Below are 23615 nucleotides of genomic sequence, written 5' to 3'. Positions count from 1 at the left end.
CCATTAAAAAAATTAACTAGCTTTCTTAATCATTTGGGTTGCCCTTTTAATTTTTAAAACATCAACCAGTTTCTTTTGTACATTTAGAGACATCCTTTTCCATTATTTTGCCCTGTCACTTGAAATTCAAATTTTGATACCATCTCTATCTTATCAGACAAAATTTGTTCCATATCTGTTATTTCTTCAGCAACATCTTTTGAACATAACTATTCACAGAGGCAAACATCATGACTGACACTATTGATATTGTGGCTACTAATTTTTGGCTCAATTCTTCAAATGTCTCCGGTACTATTTTCAGTGATATAACATTTTGCATTATTTTGTAGATCCCATTAATTAATACAAAAAGTAGGCTAGTGTTTTTTCACTCTGCCTAGAATCTTTAACCCCCCCTAGTGTTTAGTTTTTAAAATCACAACATTATTTAGCTTTGCTATGTTTTGCAAAAAACAAAACATATTTGTTTTCTATAAGAAGCTTTTGTTCTTTATAATTAATTTCAAAATCTTTGGGTAAAAGTTTCTATTGTCTAAATTTATCTAGTACTTAGCGGTCCCCAACCTTTCCAACTTGGCAGACTGGCGGGGGTGAGGAGAGGGGATGGTTCCATGCAAGTGGCAGATGTGCATGCTTGTTTATGCAACTCCATTTGCACGAGCAGCAGGTGCATGGGCCTGTCAGAAGTGCAAATGGAGCTTTGTGTATGAGCGCCTGCTGCAAGCACAAATTGAGCTTCGCATGTGAGCACTCGCCACTCACACAAGCGGAGCTGTGCACATTCACCCGCCGCTTGCATTGCCTGGTTCTGAACGGTATGTGGCTGGTAGTGGGCTGCGGCCTCGGGGTTCAGGACTCCTGCTTTAGCCCATTTATTACTTTCTAAAATCAAAATCTTATTTAATTTTTTATTTCAAATTCTTTAAATTCTTAAGCTTATGATTAAATTTTTCTTTCATTTAAGATTGAAAGCAAACTCATGTGGCGTTTCCAAACTTCTTATTCTGAACAGCTTAAAAATACCAATTTAGTAATTCCTGAAAGTGATTATAAAGTTAGGTAGGGAACTTAAGTGCCCTTTAAAAGGCACCAATTGTGTTTGCAAGCAAGATGGTTATTTCCATCATATCCCTGAGTTCACACCCATGGGAGACCACTGTCTGGTGATTTCCTCATGAGGAACAGCTATCTGGAGCGTATGTGGACAGTCTCCCATTCTTTCCTTGACTGAAGAGGTTCTGAACAGTCAGTCACAGGTTCTTTATTCTTTGCTGAAGTGATCAACTCCACTTTTATAAAGACATCTTCAGTCCATCATTCCATCCCCGGAAGCCTCGGAGGGGGGGCGGAGAGATTTTGAGGGAGCTGCTTATGACTTTAACTAATAAGTCATTTTAGCTTTGTTGCAATCTTGTGAGAAAGTTAAGAGAGCAACTAGAGTCAGAAGTTGTATGTTTAATCTAAATGTAGTAGCTCACTAACACAACAGAAAAATGAATTTCAACATGTTTTAAAATCCAAACTGCAAATAGGGTTTTAATTTTTTTAAAAGCAGTAACGAAGCAACGTGCGTGACATAGTGTGGATTCAATTTCTGCTGTGATTTATCTCATTTGCAAATGATGTTATTCTGCAGATAAATTACAGTATTCGCATTAATTTACAACCTTTGTTGTGACACCATCCCACAAATGATATAAATCCTCACAATGCCCAATTCTCTGATTCAGTGGATTTTCTCCAATAACAGACAGCTCATCCTCCTACCAGTAAGTTCATTTTGTGGATGTTCATTTTAATTTTGAGAATCTCAGTCTGTTCTTGCACATATCAAGTTATTGCTGCTTTTAGATCATCTGAAATCCATTGCCTGGCACATCATCTGCCCCGCATTTAAAAGTATTTCATCAGATAATGTTATGTTAGCCTCAAATGACTTTAAGACTGACTTGCTATTTGACTGCAGGCCACTATACGTTTCCTGAAATAATTTAAAGTTTCTCTCAGTGAAAGTTCTGCCCAGTGTATCTCCTTCCCTCATTCCTCTCCAGTTTTTCTATTGTCTTTTGAAAATATTCAGAAGCAATTGTTGGATAATCAGTCTGGCCAAAATGTTAAAATAGTCTTCATTGTGCAGCCATATCTGCCATGTCGACTTTTTTGATCCCTTCTCCACCTGAATAGCAGAATAAAAACAGAGTTGGAAAGAATCTTGCAGGTCATCTAGTCCAACCCCCTGCTCAAGCAGGAGACAGAGACCAGTGTTGGTAAACCTTTTTGGCACGAGTGCCGAAATTGGAGCGTGTGCATACTTGAGCATGGGGGGAAGCACTGGAAACTGGAAGAGCAGCTCCCTGGCGTCAATGCATGCACCGGGAAGCCGAGCTTTTGGTTTCCGGCGGACGCATGCATGCGAGAGAACTGCTCTTTTGGTTTCTGGCACTCCCACGCATGCAAAGACCAGCTGGCTTACTGGAACCTGGAAGAGCAATGGGAGACAGCTGGCAGGTCCAGAGAAATGGCTCTGCATGCCATTTCTGGCACACATGCCATAGGTTCACCATCACGGCCCTATACTATTTCTGATGAGTGTCCAGTCTCTTCTTGAAAGTCTCTGATGATGAACAACCCACAACTTCTGAGAGGAAGCTGTTCCATTGGTTGATTGTTCCCATAGTCAGAAAATTTCTCTTTATTTCTAGGTTAAGTCTCTTCTTGATTAGTTTTCATCCATTGTACCTTGTCTGGCCTTTGGGTGCTTTGGAAAATATATTGCCCCCCTCCTCTCTGTGACAGTCCCTCAAATATTGGAATACTGCTATCATGTCACCCCTGTAGGGGTGGGATTCAAAAATCCCAGCAACTGGTTCTCTGCCTGGTTGCTGGGTGGGCGTGGCATGGCGGGCATGGCCTACTGAAACTTCTGGAGGGCCATTTTTCATCTCCCCCAGAGTCTGGAGGCTTCCCTTGGGCTTCTGGGAGAGTGAAAATGACTCCAGATTTCCGGAACTTCTGGTTCAACCATTTTTCACCTTCCACAGAGTTCGGAGGTTTACCTCAGGCCTCTGGGAGGGCAAAAACAGCTTTCCCCGGGCTCTAGGGGAACTTCCAGTTCAGTTGTTTTTCATCTTCCTCAGAGTCTGGAGGATTCCCTCTGGCCTCTTGGAGGGCAAAAACAGCCCCTCCGGGCTCTGGAGGGCCTCCGGAAGTCAAAAACAGCCTGTTTCCAGATTTCCGGAACTTCCAGTTCAGACATTTTTCACCCTCCCAGAGCATCCGCACGGACCCTGCACTTACCTGCATCCAAAATGGGCCATGTGGAGAATCCGGGGAGGGGAAGGGCAGGGTGGGAGCGACCAGCCAGTCGGTTCAACTACTGGCTCAGCAAACCAGGTGTAAATTTAACATCCGGTTCACCCAAACTGGGCCCAACCAGCTTAATCTCACCCCTGCACCCCTGGTCCTTCTCTTTACTAGACTAGACATGTCCAGTTCTTGCAACTGTTCTTCATACATTTTAGCCTCCAAGTCCCTAATCATCTCTGTGGCAATTCTCTGCACTCTTTCTAGAATTTCAGTATCTTTTTTACAGTTTGGTGACTAAAGCTGAATGCAGTATTCTGGGTGTGGTCTTACTGAGGCCGTTTAGTTTCCTGCAGAGATTGTTGCAAACATTATGGATTCAGAGAGCATCTTGACATCTTCATGAGATGGCTGAAGCTTTTTTTAGAAATAAATAGCCACTAAAAGTATTTTCCCTTCCATTTTTGAGCGGGGTTTGATGTCTTTTAAGTTGCTTCTGGTAAAATTTGTAAGGAAAAAAAACACCATTTGTTCTTCCCAATAGCCTACAATGTTCCTTGGTACACAGGCTTCTCTCAGGGTCCTCCCAGTGCAAACTTTGAGGTCTGGAAGGGCTCTGAAGCAGAGGAAATCAAACCAACTTACTTCATTCTTGGAAGCAAAAGAACAACATGGCTTTGTGAAGTAGTTTTAATAGACTGGCTGTTTTGGAGTTTTGTCAAGCAATACACTTTATGTTATGTTAAGTTTCATGTTGCCTCATATATAATGAATATTTGTCTTCATCTTACATTTGTTTTTGGCTAATTATTCATGATACAATTCAACAATTTCAAGGATCAGATGCCATGAGGATTTACCAAAGCTTCCTCTCCAAAATAATCACTACTTAAGGATCAGTGTGTAATTCACGCATGTTATCAACTCCTTGAGACCTGTGAATATTTCTAAAAATACAATGAATTCCCCCTATAACAAAGAGAAAAAAATTAATTACCAGCTGCAGAAAGGCATTTTTTAAAATATTTTCAATGATTGCCTGTAGTTTCAAATTATCTGAAATTTATACCTTTAAAAACTTCATGTAATTTGGCCCTGATCCACTGATTTTCACAGTTGCGTTGATTGTTTCTGCACAAAAGAAACAGTGATCAAGAGTTTGCACAAATAAAAGTTATTTTTTATTTTTCCACATTTTAACACATACCATAGGTGGCGTATCAAAAATAAATGTAGAAGCATAACAACTGGACAAATTATTGCAAATGACAAGAGATAAAAAAATGACAAGAGATAAAAAAAACAAAAAATTGGCTGCCAATACTTTGGCCATGCAAGAGCATTCCAACAGAATGTTATATTAGTTGCTGCACCCCTGTGGAAAAGTGATGCCAGATGCATCATGATATAATCACACAAATACTGAAAAATTGTATAATCTGCATGATGATGTAATGACACACATAACATTATTGCAGCTTGTATGTGATGTCTATAATGCCACCTCCTAGGCCAGGAGTACACAACTTTTGTGTGGTCATTGCCAGGGCTCAGAATCCCAAAAATGAGAGGGTCCTAGCACACAACCTCAGTGTGATTTTATTTAAATGAAATTTTACAGTTCGTCATCGACTCACAACTGAGCCCAAAATTTCCACTGCTAAGTAAGATAGTTGTTAAGAGAGCTTTATTTTATTTATTTATTTATTTGATTTGCCAATTGTTTACAAGATAATAAGTATAAGTGTATACATAGTTGTGAATACATGAAATGGGTACATATAAGAAAAATAAAAGAATAAGAGAAACAATAGGACAGGGACGGTAGGCACGTTGGTGCGCTTATGCACGCCCCACAGACCTCTTAGGAAAGGGGTGAGGTCAATAGTAGACAGTCTAAGGTTAAAGTTTTTGGGGTTTGGGGAAGAAACTACAGTCGGGTAGAGTATTCCAGACATTGACCACTCTATTGCTGAAGTCGTATTTCCTGCAATCAAGTTTGGTGCGGTTAACTTTGAGTTTGTATCTATTGTGTGCTCTTGTGTTGTTATGGTTGAAGCTGAAGTATTCATTGACAGGTAGGACATTGCAATGTATGATTTTATATACCATGCTTAAGTCAGACCGAAGACGGCGTAATTCAAGGTTTTCTAGTTCTAGAATTTCAAGTCTGGTGGCATAAGGTATTCTACAACGAGTAGAGGAGTGGATAACTCTTCTTGTGAAATATTTCTGGACTTTCTCAATTGTGCTAATATCAGATACATAATGTGGGTTCCAGACTGATGAACTGTATTCGAGTATTGGTCTAGCAAATGTTTTGTATGCTCTGGTTAGTAGTGTGATATTACCAGAGAAAAAGCTACGTAGGATTAGGTTAACAACTCTTAATGCCTTTTGGCTATGTGGTTGCAGTGGGCTCTAGCACTTAGATCATTAGAGGTGAGTATTCCAAGGTCCTTTACAGAGCTTGGGTCATCAACAAGATCTTGACTATTCAGCTTGTATTTTATTTTCTGATTTTTTTGCCAATATGTAAGACAGAGCATTTATTTGTTGAGATTTGAAGTTGCCATTTGTTTGACCATTCTGATACATAGTCAAGATCTTTTTGTAGGGTAGCAGTATTGTCTGTGGTATTGATCAGCTTTACATCATCAGCGAAGAGAACGCAATTGCTCTTAATATGATCACAGAGGTCAGTTTTGTCCCACTCGATGACCTCTTGCCACAATTGTTAAGTGAATCACTGCAGTTGTTAAGTTAGTAACACAGTTGTTAAGTGAATCAAGCAAATTCGTGAATCAGATGTTAAGTGAATCAAGCAAATTTGCAAAAACATGATCACATGACCCTGGGACATTGCAACCATCCTAAAAACAAGCCAGTTGCAAGCATCTGAATTTTTATAAGGTGACAACGGGGATGCTACAACTACTGTAGGTGTGAAAAACAAGTATAAGTCAGTGCTGTTGTAACTTCAAATGGTCACTAAATAAATGCGTATAAGTGCAGGACTCCTTGTACTTGTCATAAACCTATTACATTAAAATTAATATGATTAACTTTAAAATTTTTAGTGACTTCTCTTTTCTATTACATGCCAAACTATAATTTGATTGGACCTTCCCAATTTCTGCCATCTTAAAATTATATAATCTGGCAGCAATGCCTGTGAAAAACTTTTTTTAGGCTGCACCTAAGGCTTAGGTGAAGTATGTGATTCAATCATCAGACTGTATGTGCTTCTTCACATCCTCAGATTTCAATGGCAGTAGAGACCAGGATTGTCGAGGTCATAAAACATGATACCATGTGTCTTAACCACACAGCAAATCTGTGAGACATGTCCATGGACTACTAATCTTGTCACAACTCAGATCCAGGTATGCTTTCTGATGCTGTAACTATTGGGGTCACTTTAATACATCATTCTTAATTATAAGTATCCTAGGATCTTCCTTGGTGCTTAATTTCTTTGAGGTCTGACCCACAACAATTATACCAGCAATAACAACAATAATAGTAATAATAATTTCCTATTACTAAAGGTATTAAGAATTGTTTAGTTAAAGAATTCTAGTCAAAATATAGCAGGCTTATGGAATGTTTATTATGATATAGTCTTCAGTTTGCAACAACAGTTGGGGCTGGAATTTTTGTTACTAAGTAATGTGATTGTAAAACACAATGTCACGTGAGCAAGTCACTTAGGGATGGCAGTTCTGGCATTTCCTAGTTATCGACATTGGCCAACCATGGTCATTAAATGAGGATGTTATGTGGTTGCCATTGCAAACTCTTGTTGGCTTCCCTATTGAGTTTGTTTGTAGGAAGCTGGCACAAGGTCACAAATGGCAATCATATGACTGCAACTATACTGTAACAGCTGGGATTTTGAAGACTGGTTGTAAGTAGCACTTATTCAGCACCCTCAGAAGTTTGAATAGTTGCTGAATGAGTCTATATTAAATAAGACTATCAATACTACAGAACAGGTCAGGTAAACACTGGCTGCCATCCTAGCATGTGATCTCTCAGACATATAAGTTATACTTGCAGGTAACAAGCTGGGGATCTGAGAAAAACACTAGATGACATTCTTGGGGTCAAGATAAACCAGATGCTTTGTCTTATGCATTTTTCCTCTGTGCTTTTTACATCAGTTTATGAGCAGACACATCTTATCGTACTTTAACAATTCCACTCTTTTTAAAGGGGTCCATTTATCATAGATCAGCAGCCTGTCATCAACAATAGAAATGCTAAGATTTTATCTAGAGCAATTTGTAAGATATTTTAATCTAGGATGATAACAAAAGATTTAAGTGAAGTCTTCTCACTCTTACATTTGATTGAATTTCTCTTTTATATTATGATTTGTATTTTTATTGTGTTTTATTCAGTTTCTCCCTTATTCTGTTTTTTGAGGTCTGTATTTTTAGGAGGGTTTACTATTACATTGTTTTCGCTGTATTTGGGCATTGTTCATTATTTCTTTTTTCTTTTTACCTTGCTAATAATGGACCATAATCATTTTTTAAGAAATTCAGCACAATTTTATACTGTAATTTTATCTGTTTGATCCTGAGAACCACCAACTGATAGTATGCATTTTTATGAACACAAAATTTTACAAAATTTAGAAAAACATAAGTTTATCAACCCTCAGTATGTCCTTTTCTGCTGCTTTCTTCACAAAAAGATATATTGGAAGTCTGGATAAATAGAGTACAAGAATCAGAACAAATTTCATAGGTCTGTTAAAGACTGCATGTTCATATTTACCTCCTTTCAGAGCTCCACAATATGAATAGTCATCATCCACACCATGACAAACAGCACTCTCCCATTTTAAGCTTTTAAAAGGCCCATTCCACAACTGTATGCGTGCATTGACAACTGTCAAATCAGCCTCTGCAGAAATATGTTACAGAAAGATTATTGATAATGCAATAATGTAATATAGGTCTATAACATATTCCTTATATGTGTATGAGAAAGAGAGTGAAAATGTGATCATTTTAAAATTCTTTTTAAGTCTATGGGATTTCACAAAACATTTTGTATCCCAGAAGGCATTAATTAAAAACATATTTATACAGACATTTATAAATGGTGACAACAAAGCCAGAGGAATGATATTTATTATACTTTATCATTTATTGTGTCAGATTATACACTATCATTCTTATAATGAAATTAACTAATCAGAAATCTTCCACCAAACTGGGAAGTGAATTGGTTGCTTAGTAGTTTTTTACGTAGCAAAAGTGGAGAGAGAAAAAATAATATACAAACTCAGCATGAGAAAGAACTAGAATTTGTTTCTCTGGTTTAAAGGTTCTCTCTTGCACTTTAACTCAAACAGTTACTTCCAGATATGTTACATTACCCCTACCGTCATTTTCAACAGAATACCCTGTGACTCCCTTGATTTACAAACTACCATGATTTATGCATTACAAGGTACAATGAACAGGTTCACATGATAGTCTAAGAAAAGAAAATCAAACAAATTGTTGGCTCAGCAGTTCAGAATGTAAACTCAAGTCATTGATTGGGGAATAAGCCAATTAAACCAAACAGGACTTAAATGTGTACAATGAAAGGTTTTAGCCAATATTTGCCATTTAGGAGAAATTGCTGTCCAAAAACATTAATGACTATGAAAAAACAAGCATAAGGTTGCTTTGATTGCTAATACTCCAACAATCCTCAGGCATATGAGATGTGTATTGATAATATGAAAAACACAGAAAGATGACCAAAAGTGTACTTCATTGTACTTCCATGACCTTCACATATCAATTAAGTATTTTGTACAAATATTTCACTAGAACCAACTGTATGGCATAAAAGAGTGGTAGCAATCGTTTTTATCAATACTTTATCACTTTAACTGCTCATCTTTCTGTGAGTAATCTATGATTGCTTTATTGTATTTATAAGAAGTTGCCTATGTAAGCATATAAACAAGGAACAAACCCCACATTCACTAGTACTGATGTTACCTCTGTATGTTATAATGACATATCTGCAAGCAAACAACCAGATTCTGAGAGCACTAAAGACTCCACAATTCAACCCTGAACTACATATTAAATTAACAACCAGATTCTGAGAGCACTAAGGACTCCACAGTTCAACTCTGAACTACACATTAGATTAACAGAGTTGGAAGGGACCTTGTAAGTCATCTAGTCCAACCCCCAGCCCAAGCAGGAGACCCTACACCATTTCTGACAAATGGCAGTCCAATCTCTTCTTGAAAGTCTCAAGTGATGAAGTTCCCACCACTTCTGAAGGCAAGCTGTTCCAGTGGTCAATTGTTCTCAGTCAGAAAATTTCTCCTTATTTCCAAGTTCCAGGTTATTTCCAGGTACAGATATTCTCTTCTATTGTTATTTAAGGTTACTATGATGCATTGTGAGTGAATCTAACTGATAGGGTCATTAAAAAACATATTCAGAAATGAATATGGACCACTGTGATATATAGACATAGCAGTGAGTTTTATGAATTTTAACTTTGCTGTAGTTGACAGCACTTCAGATTTTTATAAAAAAACACTGTCAGTCTCAATTCTCTCTCTCTCTCTCTCATGCTTTCCAATAACAGCTATTGAATACTGAAAGTCAGTCCTCCTGGAATAATTAGCATACAAGTAGTTCTTAAAATATCACCAGTCAATTAATGACCAAACTTATGACAGACACACATCCCCCTCCCCCCCAAAAAACTGCATACAAGTGTGTTTCAAATTTACAGAGGCTACAATACCCCTGTAGTCATTTGCCCTTACAACCACAACCATAGGAATGCTGCAACATCCCCCACCTTTCTCCCCCCATCCCGCCCTGACAGGACTCCACAGTGCTTGGGCCTGGTACCTATATTTACTGGAACCAGACACCGTTTTCTGTGCTCTGACAATCCCTTGAGGAAAAGAAAACTTTCAGTCCCAATCATGCAAACGGGGCAGCTTTAGGACCAGCTTCCCAAAACCTTACCCTTTCACTTAACCCCTGCCTCTTCCAAAAAGTCACGTTTGTTCAATAAACAAAAACAGCTCAGAGGGTCAGACTTGTTGATCCATCCCCCCCCACACACACAAAAAATTAGGTGCTGAAATTAAACTCTCTGCCTCTACCCTCTAATCTTGATCCCCTTTAACCACTGAAGTGTTAATACCACTTTGTAATGCCTTGGTAAGGCTACACTTAGAATACCGCATCCAGTTTTGGTCACCACGATGTAAAAAAGATGTTGAGACTCTAGAAAGAATGCAGAGAAGAACAACAAAGATGATTAGGGGCCTGGAGGCTAAAACATTAAAAAAAATGATTACAGGAATTGGGTATGTTTCAGTTTAATGAAAAGAAGGACTAGGGATGACATGATAGCATTGTTACAATAAAACAGCAGTGTTCCAGGGGCTGCCACAAAGAAGAGGGCGCCAAGCTATTCTCTAAAGCAGTGATCCCCAACCTTTTTGATGCCGCGGCCCGGTACCGGCATCAGCTGGGCGCCGCGGCCCAGTACCGGCATCAACTGGGCACCATCTTTTTGACGAAAAAGTGCTTCCGGTGACCTCACCGGAAGCACTTTTCGTCAAAAGATAGCGGCGCCAGCGCTTCCGGTGAGCTTTTCGGGCAGAAATGGCTTTCTACCCGGAAAAGCTCATCGAAGAGCTACGCCATCTTTTGATGAAAAGTGCTTCCGGTGAGCTTTCTACCCGGAAAAGCTCACCGGAAGCACTTTTTACCAAAAAAAGATGGCGGCGCCCAGCAACCAGCGGCCCGGTAAGACTTGCACCTGAGGGCAGGACAAGAAGCAATGGATCGAAACTGATCAAGGAGAGAAGCAACTTAGAACTAAGGAGAAATTTCCTGACACTTAGAACAATTAACCAGTGGAACAACTTGCCTCCAGAAGTTGTGAATGCTCCAAAACTGGAAGTTTTTAAATAGATGTTGGATAACCATTTGTCTGAAATGCTTAGGGTTTATTATGAGCCAGGGGTTTGACTAGAAGACCTGCAAGGTCCCTTCCAACTCTGTTTATTCTATTCTATTCTATTCTATTCTATTCTATTCTATTCTATTCTATTCTATTCTATTCTATTCTATTCTATTCTATTCTACTCTACTCTACTCTACTCTACTCTACTCTATTCTACACTATTCACTTAATTTGCTAAATTTAGCTCATGCTGTAGCTGCCACCTTTGCAGGCAGGCAGCTGGCTTCCACAAAGCCTAGCATGGGCCAGGAAAGGTTTGCAGTTTCCTGAATGCCAGCTGATCAGGGCAGCCCAGCCCCTTCAGGGGCTTGCTTGGAAGCCTCTCTGCATTGAAATGAGGCATTAGGCCCTAATCTAACTGGGGTCTTCTCCCCTGCTGGACTGTTTTTAGCTTTTAAAATCTTTTTGCTGCTTGTCTGCTTCCTTTATGGACCAGCCTCCCTCATTCATAAGGTACTCCATGCTCGCTTAATGACCTGCATGTTTGTTTAACAGTAGCATCAGAGAGAGTAGGGACTGGGGATTGTTAAACAAGGCAATCTAACTTAACAGTTGTCGCTACTTACAACTGTCATGAATAGGCTCCATTAATGTTGTTTGTTGAGCACCACCTGTATATACAATCCAATGAAACACTGCTATGGATGCAAAGATCAGACAAGTCTGGGTATTGATCCTGAATAAGAAGAAACACTTTCCATCCCCAAAGAAATTTACCATCAGATCCAATCCAAAAACAGGAAAAAAATAGTCAGCATGGTATATTTGCTGGACAGGTAGTCCTCACGAGTGATCATTAAGCAAGACCCACCTGTAATGGAGAACAATTAAGTCTGGTGTAGTATAACATAGGCAATAAACTCACTTGGAATCCAGAAAATAGTACCCTGCCAGTCTGTACGATTCCGTAACCAACAAGGCTCCACTGAAAATAAGAAGTTATCTCTCCCAGAACCTATGAGGCAAATACATTTAGTAAAGAAAGAAAAATCATTTAAAAACAACATGAATCTTTTACCATTCCTGTTGGACTACTAATGCACACAACTAACACACTTTTGAAAATATGTGTCAACCAATACTTTGAGTCTGTGCCGGTATGGAAGAAACTAGCAAGACAATACTTAATTATAATAATATAGAGCAATTGCATCTAGAAAAACATCATATAAAAAAGAAATGCACAGTTGAAGAGTTCTTCTACATCTGTAGCTAACTGAAGTAGCTGAGATTGCAACAGGGATTATGTAAACATAGTATTCTGGAGCTTTCAAAATTTCCTTGTTTCTCATCTTTGGGGCCATGTTATTTGTAGATTATTCTATTTTTGCTCACCTGCCAAGATATTCCACAAAGCATGTGACCCACTAAGTCATAAGAAACCATCTTCTCATAAATGGGGACATGCCAGAGCTTTCAATAAGCGAAGAAATAAGTTATTAAGCCAAGTCAGGCCATATTCAATGGCTGAACTTTTCTGAATAGATCTCAATTTTCATATGGCACCCAAAACAGATTTAATATAGTATTATTTTCTGCTCCAAAGCAAATATTTAAACAAGTTCTCTTTCAGCTTTGTAGGTTTCAAAAAGTGGCAAAATAAATGTAAAGGCATGCCTACTCCATGTAGAAATAAGATGTTTCAGTCCCCACTGCTTGCTTAAATGTAATATTCATTAGTTCATTTTATTTAAATTAGAAGAAATTATGGTCATCCCACAGGATTTAAGCTAATTTACAAAATGAAAAATAACTTTTGTGCCAATATTACAAAGAACTCGTTAGCAAATGATTGGGACCAAAAGTATCCATGAAAGAACAAAGACACAAGTGAAGGCACAAATGTAATGGCATCATCAGAGACAATTCAACCTATATATTTACATAAAATGTGATGACGTATTTTAATTAAAAGGTGGACTTTTAAAAAATCATATAGGCATGTTGCTTTATAACCATGTTTTAAGTGTGGCCCATGGATGCTTTGGAGAGTCCTGAAAACCAAAACCAAATTTTTTGCCAGATATTGAAGGCATTGTAGTTTGTGGAGCCAAGTAGAGTTACCTATGCCCTTCTTTGAGCACCCAATATTACTTGCGTGGTCATATTCTACATCAGCTGAAGTTTCAGATACTTTTCAGGGCTTATGCTTTAATTTTGGAAGTCAATGAGCATTTTTATTGCTTTATTTATTGTTTCATTGTACATCGCCCAGAGACCCTCTTTGGGAAATATGGATGGTTCCACAATGTGAAAAATAAATAAATAAGCACGCGCACGCAAACACACACACAATCTAGGAAGATAACAAAGGTTGTTCACTCCTGAATAGGGAAGATTCAAGGTTACCATGACAGTTAACCCTAGAATAGATCTAAATAGAATTGTACTTTCTGTGTTTCACAGCTACTTGATAGGAATTTCTACAGAAGTTATTACACAGATGTTATGATAATGTAATGGAAATTACATCTTAGGGTAAAAGACTTGGGGTACCTGCTTAAAATCTGAAAATCATTCTGTGATGCTGCAGTCATAACACAACAAGCTTATAGGTGTAGATCTGACACTAGTTTAGCCATGAACCAAATACTGGAAATACATTTGAAGTAGAGTAGAATTATGTCTTTCTAACTACTGCATTTTTCTATTTCATTCTTGTTTGGTGAAAAGAAAGTAACTTCACTTTTGAAGTTTAAAAATCTATTGAGCTCAACTAACGATTAGTTTCATTTTTCTAACCAATACCAATAATATTTTTTTACTAAGAACCTGAAATCATAAGGCATCAGATTATTGCTTTGATTTTACAGAAATCTGTTTCAGCTTAGAAATTGCTAATGAAGAGCATAGTGGAAACTGAATGCAATATACAATAGTCTTAAAATGAGGAAGTTGTTTGACTCAGACTAACTGAGGGATAAATTACCTAAAGAAATAAAAAGGAAAAAAAAATAAGTTTTTAATTTTAATGTAATTAAAAATTTAATTTTAAAAAATTGTTGTAAGTTTTTGCAAACCAAAGAGATTTTCCAGCTCAAAAGCACGTGTGTACTATTTTCTAAGTAAAATTGTGCATCCTAGATTGCAAGTTATCACATTAAGAGTAAAGACCATACTAGTACATGACACTAAAGCTAGTTTTGTCAGGGTTACTTTATTGCAAAAAATAGGGCAAATGGAGAAAACAGAATTTCACTTTACGACATGGTTTTTCAAGTGTCTGTAAGAGTGTGTGTGTCTGTTTCTCTGTGTGAATCAGTGTTAATTACCTTGCCTGGACCAATCCCTGGCAAGATTTTTGGGAAGCGGTTTGCCACTAGAGGAACTTGGCTCAAAGTCACCCAGTTAATTTTGCCGGAGGCCCCGATGACTGGAGCCTCGGGGTCTCTTGCCTCCTAGAACTGATGTCTTAAGCGCTACACCAATTTGTCTCCCTTTTCAAGTTATACCAAACTGGCTCTCTACTTAAACATAGCTGTTTTGTAACTATATAACAAGAAAAGGAAGCAGAGATACTACACAAAATAGCTCTAGGTTAGTGTAAAGCAAACACAGATAAATCTAGTTCCCCCGAATGAAGACTCAATGGTAGCCTCCTCAAAATGATCTCCCTTCTTCTGATCTGTTTCCAAGTATTCTCCAGGACACATTTTTCTTGCTATTTTAAATAAACAGAACAATATAGTCAAAGAAGGGACAAACTAATCTGAAAGGATTTGCAAACTCTGCTTAAACAAAGGAATAGTGGTTCTTTACTTACCACAATAGGAATATAAAATATCAATGTCATTGGATGTACAAAGCAGTTGTTTTTCCAGTGCCACAGTGAAGCCATAAACAGAAAGAATGATAATAACAAGCTGGAAGAAGTGTAGATATCTCAACACCATCTTGCCAGCAACAAAGGAACTTCATTTTCAGTAAAAAGAGGAAGAATGTTACGCTACGTCATCCTCAAATGAGAATTTTTTTAAAGGGGAATAGCTATGTTCTATCTCAAATGATACCAAAACAATTATCTGAACATCTTTTTAATGTTTTGCTTGTTGTTATAGAAGACACGCAATATGTTTTCTGAATCTCATTTGTGTAAAGTGAGAGAGTGAGGAGGATCACTATATTCACCGAAGCTTGATTTGATTATGGCTGTCAGGAGGCAGACCCTCAAGAAATATTGGCTTCTCAATTCAACTTTATTTTGGGCTTCATAATCCTCACCTAACCACCCACTTTTTCCTTCATTCACAAGCATGAATGGACCATTTTGGGACATTATATAAGCTGGAGTAAACCCACTACACAAACCTGACCTAGAGCTTAATGAACAGTTATTCCCATGGTGGCCCTCCTTAATATGTTCAGAAATAGCAATTTAATTAATCAAAACCTGCCAGTTAAAAAAATGGAATAATTTGGATTGGTAGATTACTGTTGTCCTTCCTGTTCACATTTATACAATAAGATTCTAATCCTAAAAATAATGGGGCTAGCTAAAATCTAGCTCTTATATCTAGAAATGATATAAATCATGGTGTAACTGCAGGAATTTTATATAGACAAATATTATCTAACAGGCAAGTCTTTCTTATACTATTGTATATATAAACTTTTCAAAAATTCTAGTTTAAGATTAGGCTTGTTTACAAGGCTGTAACACCAAGGCAATTCCTATAAGCATAAGAATTAAACAGAGATGCATATTTGAGCCACTGCTATGGCACATTTGTTAACTAATAGACAAGATCAGGGGTGTCAAACTTACCTGACGTATCAGGACTCCCCCCCCCCTTTGCTAAACTGGGTGTGGGCGTGGCCAGCGCATGATGCATCCAGCCCGTGAACATGGAGTTTGACAGCCCTGGCCAAGATGAATAATTATGTGTGTCATTCTCCAAAACTGAAGAGTAAATATATTGCAATTTCCTCTTGTATGTAGATGTTATCTGTTATCTCAATTTTAATTGGCCAAAAGTGAGTTATGCCTTGCAATGTAGATGCATTCAAATTAAACAAAAGCTAGTTTAGGATTTTGCCAAAATTCATGCCTGGCAACTAAATAGGCATTCCACTGCAAGGGTTAAAATCATGTTTGGGAATATTTTACCAGACATGGAGCACATATGGAATATATTGTTCAAAAATCACAGAAATTAACATGACCTTTGACATATTTCTATTTTCCCAGAGGCACCTGCTTCATATAAAGGTGAAAGTTTCCCTATCCAGTCATGTCCAACTCTAGCAGGTGGTGCTTCTTTTTCAACACATAACTTTTATAATTATCTAATTTTTAAATAATTTTTGTTGTCTTCTTTTTGAATTGGTGTGACCATAATCAAGTTTATTGAGTTATTCTATTTGCTCTATTCTTTTTGAATTGGTGAGTGACCATAATCAAGTTTAGAGTTATTCTATTTGCTCTATTCAGTCCACAAATGAATGGAAAACAGCTACAAAATCATACAATTTCAGTCTTCATAATGGAGATAATTCACATTTTTCAGCCTAGGTGTGACAAGTTTTCATAAAGTTTTGTGACTGTAACTGCCTATCACAGTAATCATTTACCTCCTTTTCAAGGCAATCATTTTTTAGAAGAACCTTATATATTCTGTGTCTAGATTTAAATGTTATGGTCACACTTCCAAAAAATAGCTAGAAAGATGGCTGTCAATGTATACATTATTGCTAGAGCTTCAACCTTCCTTTTTGTGAAAGTGATCATCAAACAATACTTGGCTGTGATCATTACAAGTGTAGGAAATATGCGTGTAAACTACTTAACCAGATAAAACTATTGGGTATAGCTGTAATATTCTTCATAGTAAGATTAATCATTCTTCCCATGTAACAGAAATCATTTTGAAAATTAAACTTTACTCCTCAAGAATGGTCAAAGGTCATAGAACCTGTACGTGCATTGGAGGAGCAGGCAGTTTATGTTTGCATTTATATGTAGAAAGGAAAGCATGTGACTGTGTAGACCAAGTTTGTAAAATCCATTCTTCAAAGGATATAATTTTTAATTATTTTTATTAATCAGTCTTACAAAGAAACAAATCTTGCCAGTGTTGTCGCTTATGCCAGAGCTAGTGAACTCTTGTGATATTTCATACGAAATTGTAAAAAATATTCAAATTTGAAATCGGCATCAACAATCCAAAAACAGAATAACCCTTATGAACATTCTTTTAAAAGAAAAAAATTGTGTATGCCCCATTGTCATTTTTTACTAGGAAGCCAATTATGGCTCCATGTATATTACAATACATGCTTTTTGAACACTCCATTAGAGGGGCCTGCATTTAAAAATGTCACACACTGTGATTCAGTTCCCTCTAGTGGTAAAAACACTTCCCTTACGGTACTGAAGTTCATTCTTTATTTACCCATAATTGTGAATTGTAACTTCCTCAATAATAGTTTTCAGAAAATTGAAGATGATCTCAATAAGCAGAAACTTAAAAATAAATAAAAAACATCCTTAAAACTGAGCTAGTTCTTAGAACTGGGTGAGGATTCTTTGAAGATTGTATTGATCCATCTGTGAAATAAATGCTATTGTCACAAAAGTACTTTTCCAACAGGCAACGTACTTTGATCCCACCTCCTGGACATTTTGCTTCTCATACAAGAAGCTTTTTCAGTTCTGACTGAATTGGGGGTGGGTGGGTAGGATTTATATTCCTTGCAGTCATCTGGTCATTAGTACTTTCTCTAGTTGTTAAGGCCAATTGGGGGTTTATAAGAGTCACGTGAATCAGACTGCAAATGGGTGTGGAACCTTCTTGGAACTGTATTGTAAACAGGAAATAGTGGTGTTGTATCCCCTCCCCCAGTTGAGAGAGGGTCTCCAATTTTAACCTAGATGGCCTCTTTGATCCCCCTATCTTCAGAAAGTGGACTCTGAAGAAGGGTCAAAGATGCAACAAAAGACCATCTTTTTGCTCAGTAGACTAAATGCCCATGCCAATAAAAGCACTTTTAATCATGCTTATCAATATTTAAAATAACAAAACTAAAGTAATGATGAAAAAAAGCAATATTAGGTCATCTAGAATATGTAAAAGACTTTTGAACATCAAGAGAAATCAGATAATATATACAGATTTTGACATTTTAGAATTCTATATTTTTTAGTCCTTCAAATTAAACTGAAAGGGTTTGTCATAACCCATAAGGTGACTGTAGTCTTCAGCATAATTAAAATGGAATGGGTTAACAAACATTGCTCTTCTTTTAACATAAAATGTTGTGAACGTCTTGCTCATGTCTGGAACAGTTACATCTTTCTGATGGAATAACATTTGCTTTTCTCTCAAAATGCCACTGTATGTAATTGCTGTATATGTATCTGTTTTATGTTTATGGTACAGACGGATAACATACCTTCTAGTAAATAAATGTAAGAGAAATGGTGTTAGGAAAATAAAGAATAGTGTGGCACTATAATAAGCAATTTCCGAGTAGAGTTTGTCAAAATTTAAGCCATACTTGTGTATGATGGCAAACAACATGGAAGCAGTAATTATGCTGGTGGTAAAACAGAAAATTTTCACTCCTGCAAGAAAAAGAAAAACACCTTAATAGTTAAGAGGTTCAAATTGGCTCCCAACCACATATATGATATACACCAGACAGTAATTCAAGAACTATGCAGTACTGAGATCCATTTACATCCATTTGTTGGGAGGGCCATCTTCCTCCACAGGATTGGCTTCTGAATTGATATAGTTCAGTTAACAGAGCTAAATGAAATATTTAACAATATTTCTGCAATAACAATGCAGAAGTTTGAATGGGAAGACAAAAAGAGGTACCTGCTGCAACTGTCATCACTCCTGTAAAGAAAAACAGCTTTTCCAGGGCTTCCATGACTGGAATGAGCATACTATGCAAATAGTCCAATATATTGCCCATTGTGTGCCTGCTTAACTTTTTGTAATCCCTTCCATTCTAATTTCCTTCTCTGGGGAAACAAGCAATTTCTAAAGCAATTTCTCCTGGGCCTGACTAGTTTTCCCTCCCAACACCCAGAGTAGAGACATTGGAGTGGAAGGGATTACAAGAGAGAGCTCATTTGTTATCAAGTTCCACTTTTTTTTGCTACAAATTGTTACCCTGCCAGGCATCTAAGACATATAACACTGATATGAAGAATGTTTTTAAAAGTTGTTAGTTAGCTTCTGGGTCCAATTTAAGGTGCTACTTATCACCTTTAAAGCCCTTTATGGTATGGATCCAGCCTATCTGAAGAACTGTCTTCTCCCAGTGGGATTGGCCTGGAGGGAATATGGTGCAGACCACATTGGCCAAAGTAATTCAGCTGGCAGGATCCAGGAGAAAAGCCTTTTCTATCCTGGCTCCCACATTTTGGAACATCATGTTCCTCGTGGTGAGGTGTGGCCCTACCCGCTTAGCCTTTAAAAAAGCGCTGAAAACCTGGCTCTGCCAGCTGACTTGGGCCTTTCACTTTGGAGGCGGTTACTAGATTGAGAGAAGATTCCATTTCCATTCAATTTATATATTAGTCCCTTTTTATCTACCCTTGGTTAATTTTAATGTTTCAATCCTTAATGTTTTATGTTTTTATATTATTATAAAATAGTATAGTTGGCATGTATATTTAATGACAGCATAAAAGAATAGATGAAAAAAGAACCAAATATTTTGTTTAAAAAAGGTCTTTGGAAGGCAGTTAAGCCGGCTGGTGTTTCTCATATTGACAATGAAGAACTTGCATTAGTTCCTGATAGCTATGATTAGGAATGAGGGCTGGAGATTGGCATAGTTCAATAAATGAAGACTTGTTTTCTCTTTGCTTTACATTTACAAAAAGTAACATAAGTTTTAAAGAGTTGTATGTTCTACTCAGAGTTAAGTCCTTATCACTTTAATGAAACTTGTTCCTCCAGATAACTGGACATGAATTTTCATAATTTTCAAAAAGCATGGCCATAAAGGGTGAGAGAGTAGTAGTTAGTTGAATCTAGAGAACATCAAATTGGGAATAAGATACCAGGCAGTATCTCAAAAACCCAGAAATAATAATGTAGTTTGGAGAGGAGTCCCATCTAGCTATTGCTCATTTTTCAGATGACTGTACATAAAACAGAAAACTTATATTCAGAATATTAGAACATATTTATATCATACAAAGATGCCAGGAAATTCATTTCTATTTTTTACTTAGGTTTAATTCAAGGCAGCAGAGAACCTTGTTTAAACTCAAATACTTCCTAGATTAACCCTCTCTATCCACCAGCATTTTTCCTTCCAGCCATTGAGTTCCCCAGTAGACTAAAAGGAGCCATCAAGATGTTCCACAAGAATGTTTAGGCAGGAGAAACATGTAACAGTCACAAATGCCTGGGTTAAGCTATTACAATAAGTAGTACTTAAATAAGATATTTAAATACATTAACAAATTTATAGTCACACACTTTACATGCATTTCTGTATGACAAGAATTCTCACTCATGAAAAGGTTTTTTTTAAAAAACCACAACAAATCCCAACACGCTTACCTAATACAGTTCTTGATAAACTTCCAGAATAAATTAATTTTCCATATTCTGAATGTTCCTCCAGGGATGATGTACCAAAGCGACATACAGATTCTGCATGGAGAAATGGAACCTAGGGGCCAAATACCATATAATCATCTGTATCAACATCTCTTCCAGTAAGTTTACTCATATATCAACACATACACACACACATATGCATGCATGGAGACATGCTTTCTTCTAGCAACTAATTTAAATAACGATCCTGAGATTGGCAAGCTACTGCCCTACTTCTAACCACGTTTCTCTTTGTTATGTGAATGATGTATGGACCACATGAAAAATTAAGATGCCCAGTCCATGATTCAGATATATTTATTGTGTTAAGACTTATATGGCCACCTATCTTCTGCAATATAATCTTGGGCAGCCAACAACTGCAATAAAGAAAACGTAACAAAATTAAAGCACCTACAAACACCTTTTAGATGAACCTTCTTAATTATTAGCAATTTCCACTCTATGGAACATGTTTGCTACTAGAATTTCAAATAAGCAGCAACAAAAGCATTTTGAAGTATTTCCTACCAAATTAAAACTAAACTGTTTGCTTATATGTCCTGGTAGAAAAAGAAAATAAGATACACGTCTCAGATTTTGTTTCCAATTTGCTGCTGCTATTGAGCTATAAAACCTCGATCTCTTTTATCCCAAGCGTTCTTCGGTTGAGCACAGGCAGCACGGATCATCCACTTGGTGGCTCAGGAATTCTGGGACCTGCACTCCGCACATCTTAAAGCTATCGAGGTTCAGAATCACCGGATTATAACACTGATTGTAAATCCCCACATGCAACAACCTGCAGGCCAGGAGCCACGGTTTAAACCCGTTGCAGGCTTTCTACGGTAAACTTCGCCCTCCCTCGCCGTGTAAGGAAGCACTGTTCCCTGCAGCACCTACCTGCTTGTTTTTCCCCAGCCAAAACCGGGATGCAAACGCTCGGGGCGAACTAAGCGGCGTTAGCAGTTTGCAATGGGAAACCGTGAAGGGCTGGCGCTTCTCCGGGATTCCCGTCGACCTCTTAGCCGACTGGAGCACCCTACATCTTCCCGCGCTTTGCTGCCACAGTTTTAGGCCGGGAGCGTGGAGCCTTAACCCGACCAGCAGCAACATCTCGGCCGAGGGAAGCCAAAGCTACTAAGGAAAGCAAGCCGAACGCAGCTGCAGGGCCTCCCCTTCCGGCCTACAGAGGCCGAAAGCGGCGTTGGGAAAGCTACTGCAACGCGCCGCTGTGGGAGGAGCGCGACGTTTCAAGTTCAGCGCCCCTGCCTGAAGGTGGGGCTGAAAGGCGTTTGAAAATTACTGGCGTCCCGATAAAAGGCAAAGAACCCGACTTTTCCCAGCCGAGGAAATGGGAGTCCCGGATGAAGTGCTGCTCTTCAAGTGGTTCTGGGGAAAAAGGAGCTCGAGAGACGATGGAAAGATGGTGGAAGAAGCAATTTGACTATTTAAATAAAAAATACCAATGACAAATGAATCAAAAATGCACCATGGGGAAACTAACATAAACTTTGGGAATATTCCCCAATATGTAAACATGCTGCAAGGGAGTCCATCTGTTCTGTACCTGGAATAAAATGTTTTTTTTTTTTTTAGAAATGGGGGAAAATAAGACTAGGAAATAAAAAAACATAGCCTTTGAGATCTTAAACATTTATATGAAGCTTACATGTTTTAGTTACAAAACTCTGCTCTCTGGTAGGACCAATATTTACAATTTAATCTTCAACTTTGTTAAATCAGGTATTAAAATTAATGATTACAACTGAATATACAGGTGAAACTCAAAAAATTAGAATATCGTGCAAAAGTTCATTTATTTCAGTAATACAACTTAAAAGGTGAAACTAATATATGAGATAGCCTCATTACATGCAAAGCAAGATGGTTCAAGCCGTTATTTGTCATAATTGTGATGATTATGGCTTACAGCTCATGAAAACCCCAAATCCACAATCTCAGAAAATTAGAATATTACATGCAATCAATAAAACAAGGATTGTACATAGAACAATATCGGACCTCTGAAAAGTATAAGCATGCAGATGCACTCAGTACTTGGTTTGGGCCCCTTTTGCAGCAATTACTGCCTCAATGAGGTGTGGCATGGAAGCTATCAACCTGTGGCACTGCTGAAGTGTTATGGAAGACCAGGATGCTTCAATAGTGGCCTTCAGCTCTTCTGCATTGTTCAGTCTCATGTCTGTCATCTTTCTCTTGGCAATGCCCCACAGATTCTCTATAGGGTTCAGGTCAGGTGAGTTTGCTGGCCAATCAAGCACAGTAATCCCACGGTCACTGAACCAGGGTTTGATGCTTTTGGCAGTGTGGGCAGGTGCCAAGTCCTGCTGGAAAATGAAGTCAGCATCCCCATAAAGCTAATCTGCTGAAGGAAGCATGAAGTCCTCCAAAATCTCCTGGTAGACAGCTGTGTTGACCCTGGACTTAATGAAGCACAGTGGACCAACACCAGCAGATGACATGGCTCCCCAAATCAACAGATTGTGGAAACTTCAAGCTTCTTGCAGTGTATGCCTCTCCATTCTTCCTCCAGACTCTGGGTCCTTGGTTTCCAAATGAGATGCAAAAGTTGCTCTCATCAGAAAAGAGGACTTTGTACCACTGAGCAACAGACCAGTTCTGTTTTTCTTTAGCCCAGGTAAGATGCTTCTGACGTTGTTTGTTGTTCAGGAGCAGCTTGACAAGAGGAAT

At 37.9% G+C, this 23615-nt stretch overlaps 2 protein-coding genes across 2 annotated transcripts; both read right to left on the bottom strand.

Annotated features, from left to right (window-relative positions):
• Window positions 1–3982: 3982 nt before the first annotated feature.
• LY96 (lymphocyte antigen 96) lies at window positions 3983–16715 on the bottom strand. Its single transcript, XM_026691595.2, has 5 exons — window positions 15095–16715; window positions 12197–12286; window positions 8095–8223; window positions 4376–4437; window positions 3983–4275 (listed from the first exon to the last, which is right to left on the bottom strand). Exons 1-5 carry the CDS (start codon window positions 15222–15224, stop codon window positions 4192–4194), a joined length of 495 nt encoding a protein of 164 aa, XP_026547380.1. The 5' UTR covers window positions 15225–16715; the 3' UTR covers window positions 3983–4191.
• Window positions 16716–17350: 635 nt separating this feature from the next.
• TMEM70 (transmembrane protein 70) lies at window positions 17351–22107 on the bottom strand. The gene is made up of 3 exons (XM_026691604.2): window positions 21804–22107; window positions 20862–20973; window positions 17351–18895 (listed from the first exon to the last, which is right to left on the bottom strand). The coding sequence occupies exons 1-3, from the start codon at window positions 22014–22016 to the stop codon at window positions 18471–18473; spliced, it is 750 nt and encodes a 249-aa protein (XP_026547389.2). The 5' UTR covers window positions 22017–22107; the 3' UTR covers window positions 17351–18470.
• Window positions 22108–23615: the final 1508 nt, after the last annotated feature.

Source organism: Notechis scutatus, chromosome 3 (assembly GCF_049901735.1).
Source record: "Notechis scutatus isolate UNSWTSFEM ecotype Mainland chromosome 3, rNotScu1.2, whole genome shotgun sequence".
NCBI lineage: Eukaryota > Metazoa > Chordata > Lepidosauria > Squamata > Elapidae > Notechis > Notechis scutatus.
Note: the sequence above shows the minus strand (reverse complement) of the source record. Positions and strands in the feature narration are given on the sequence as shown.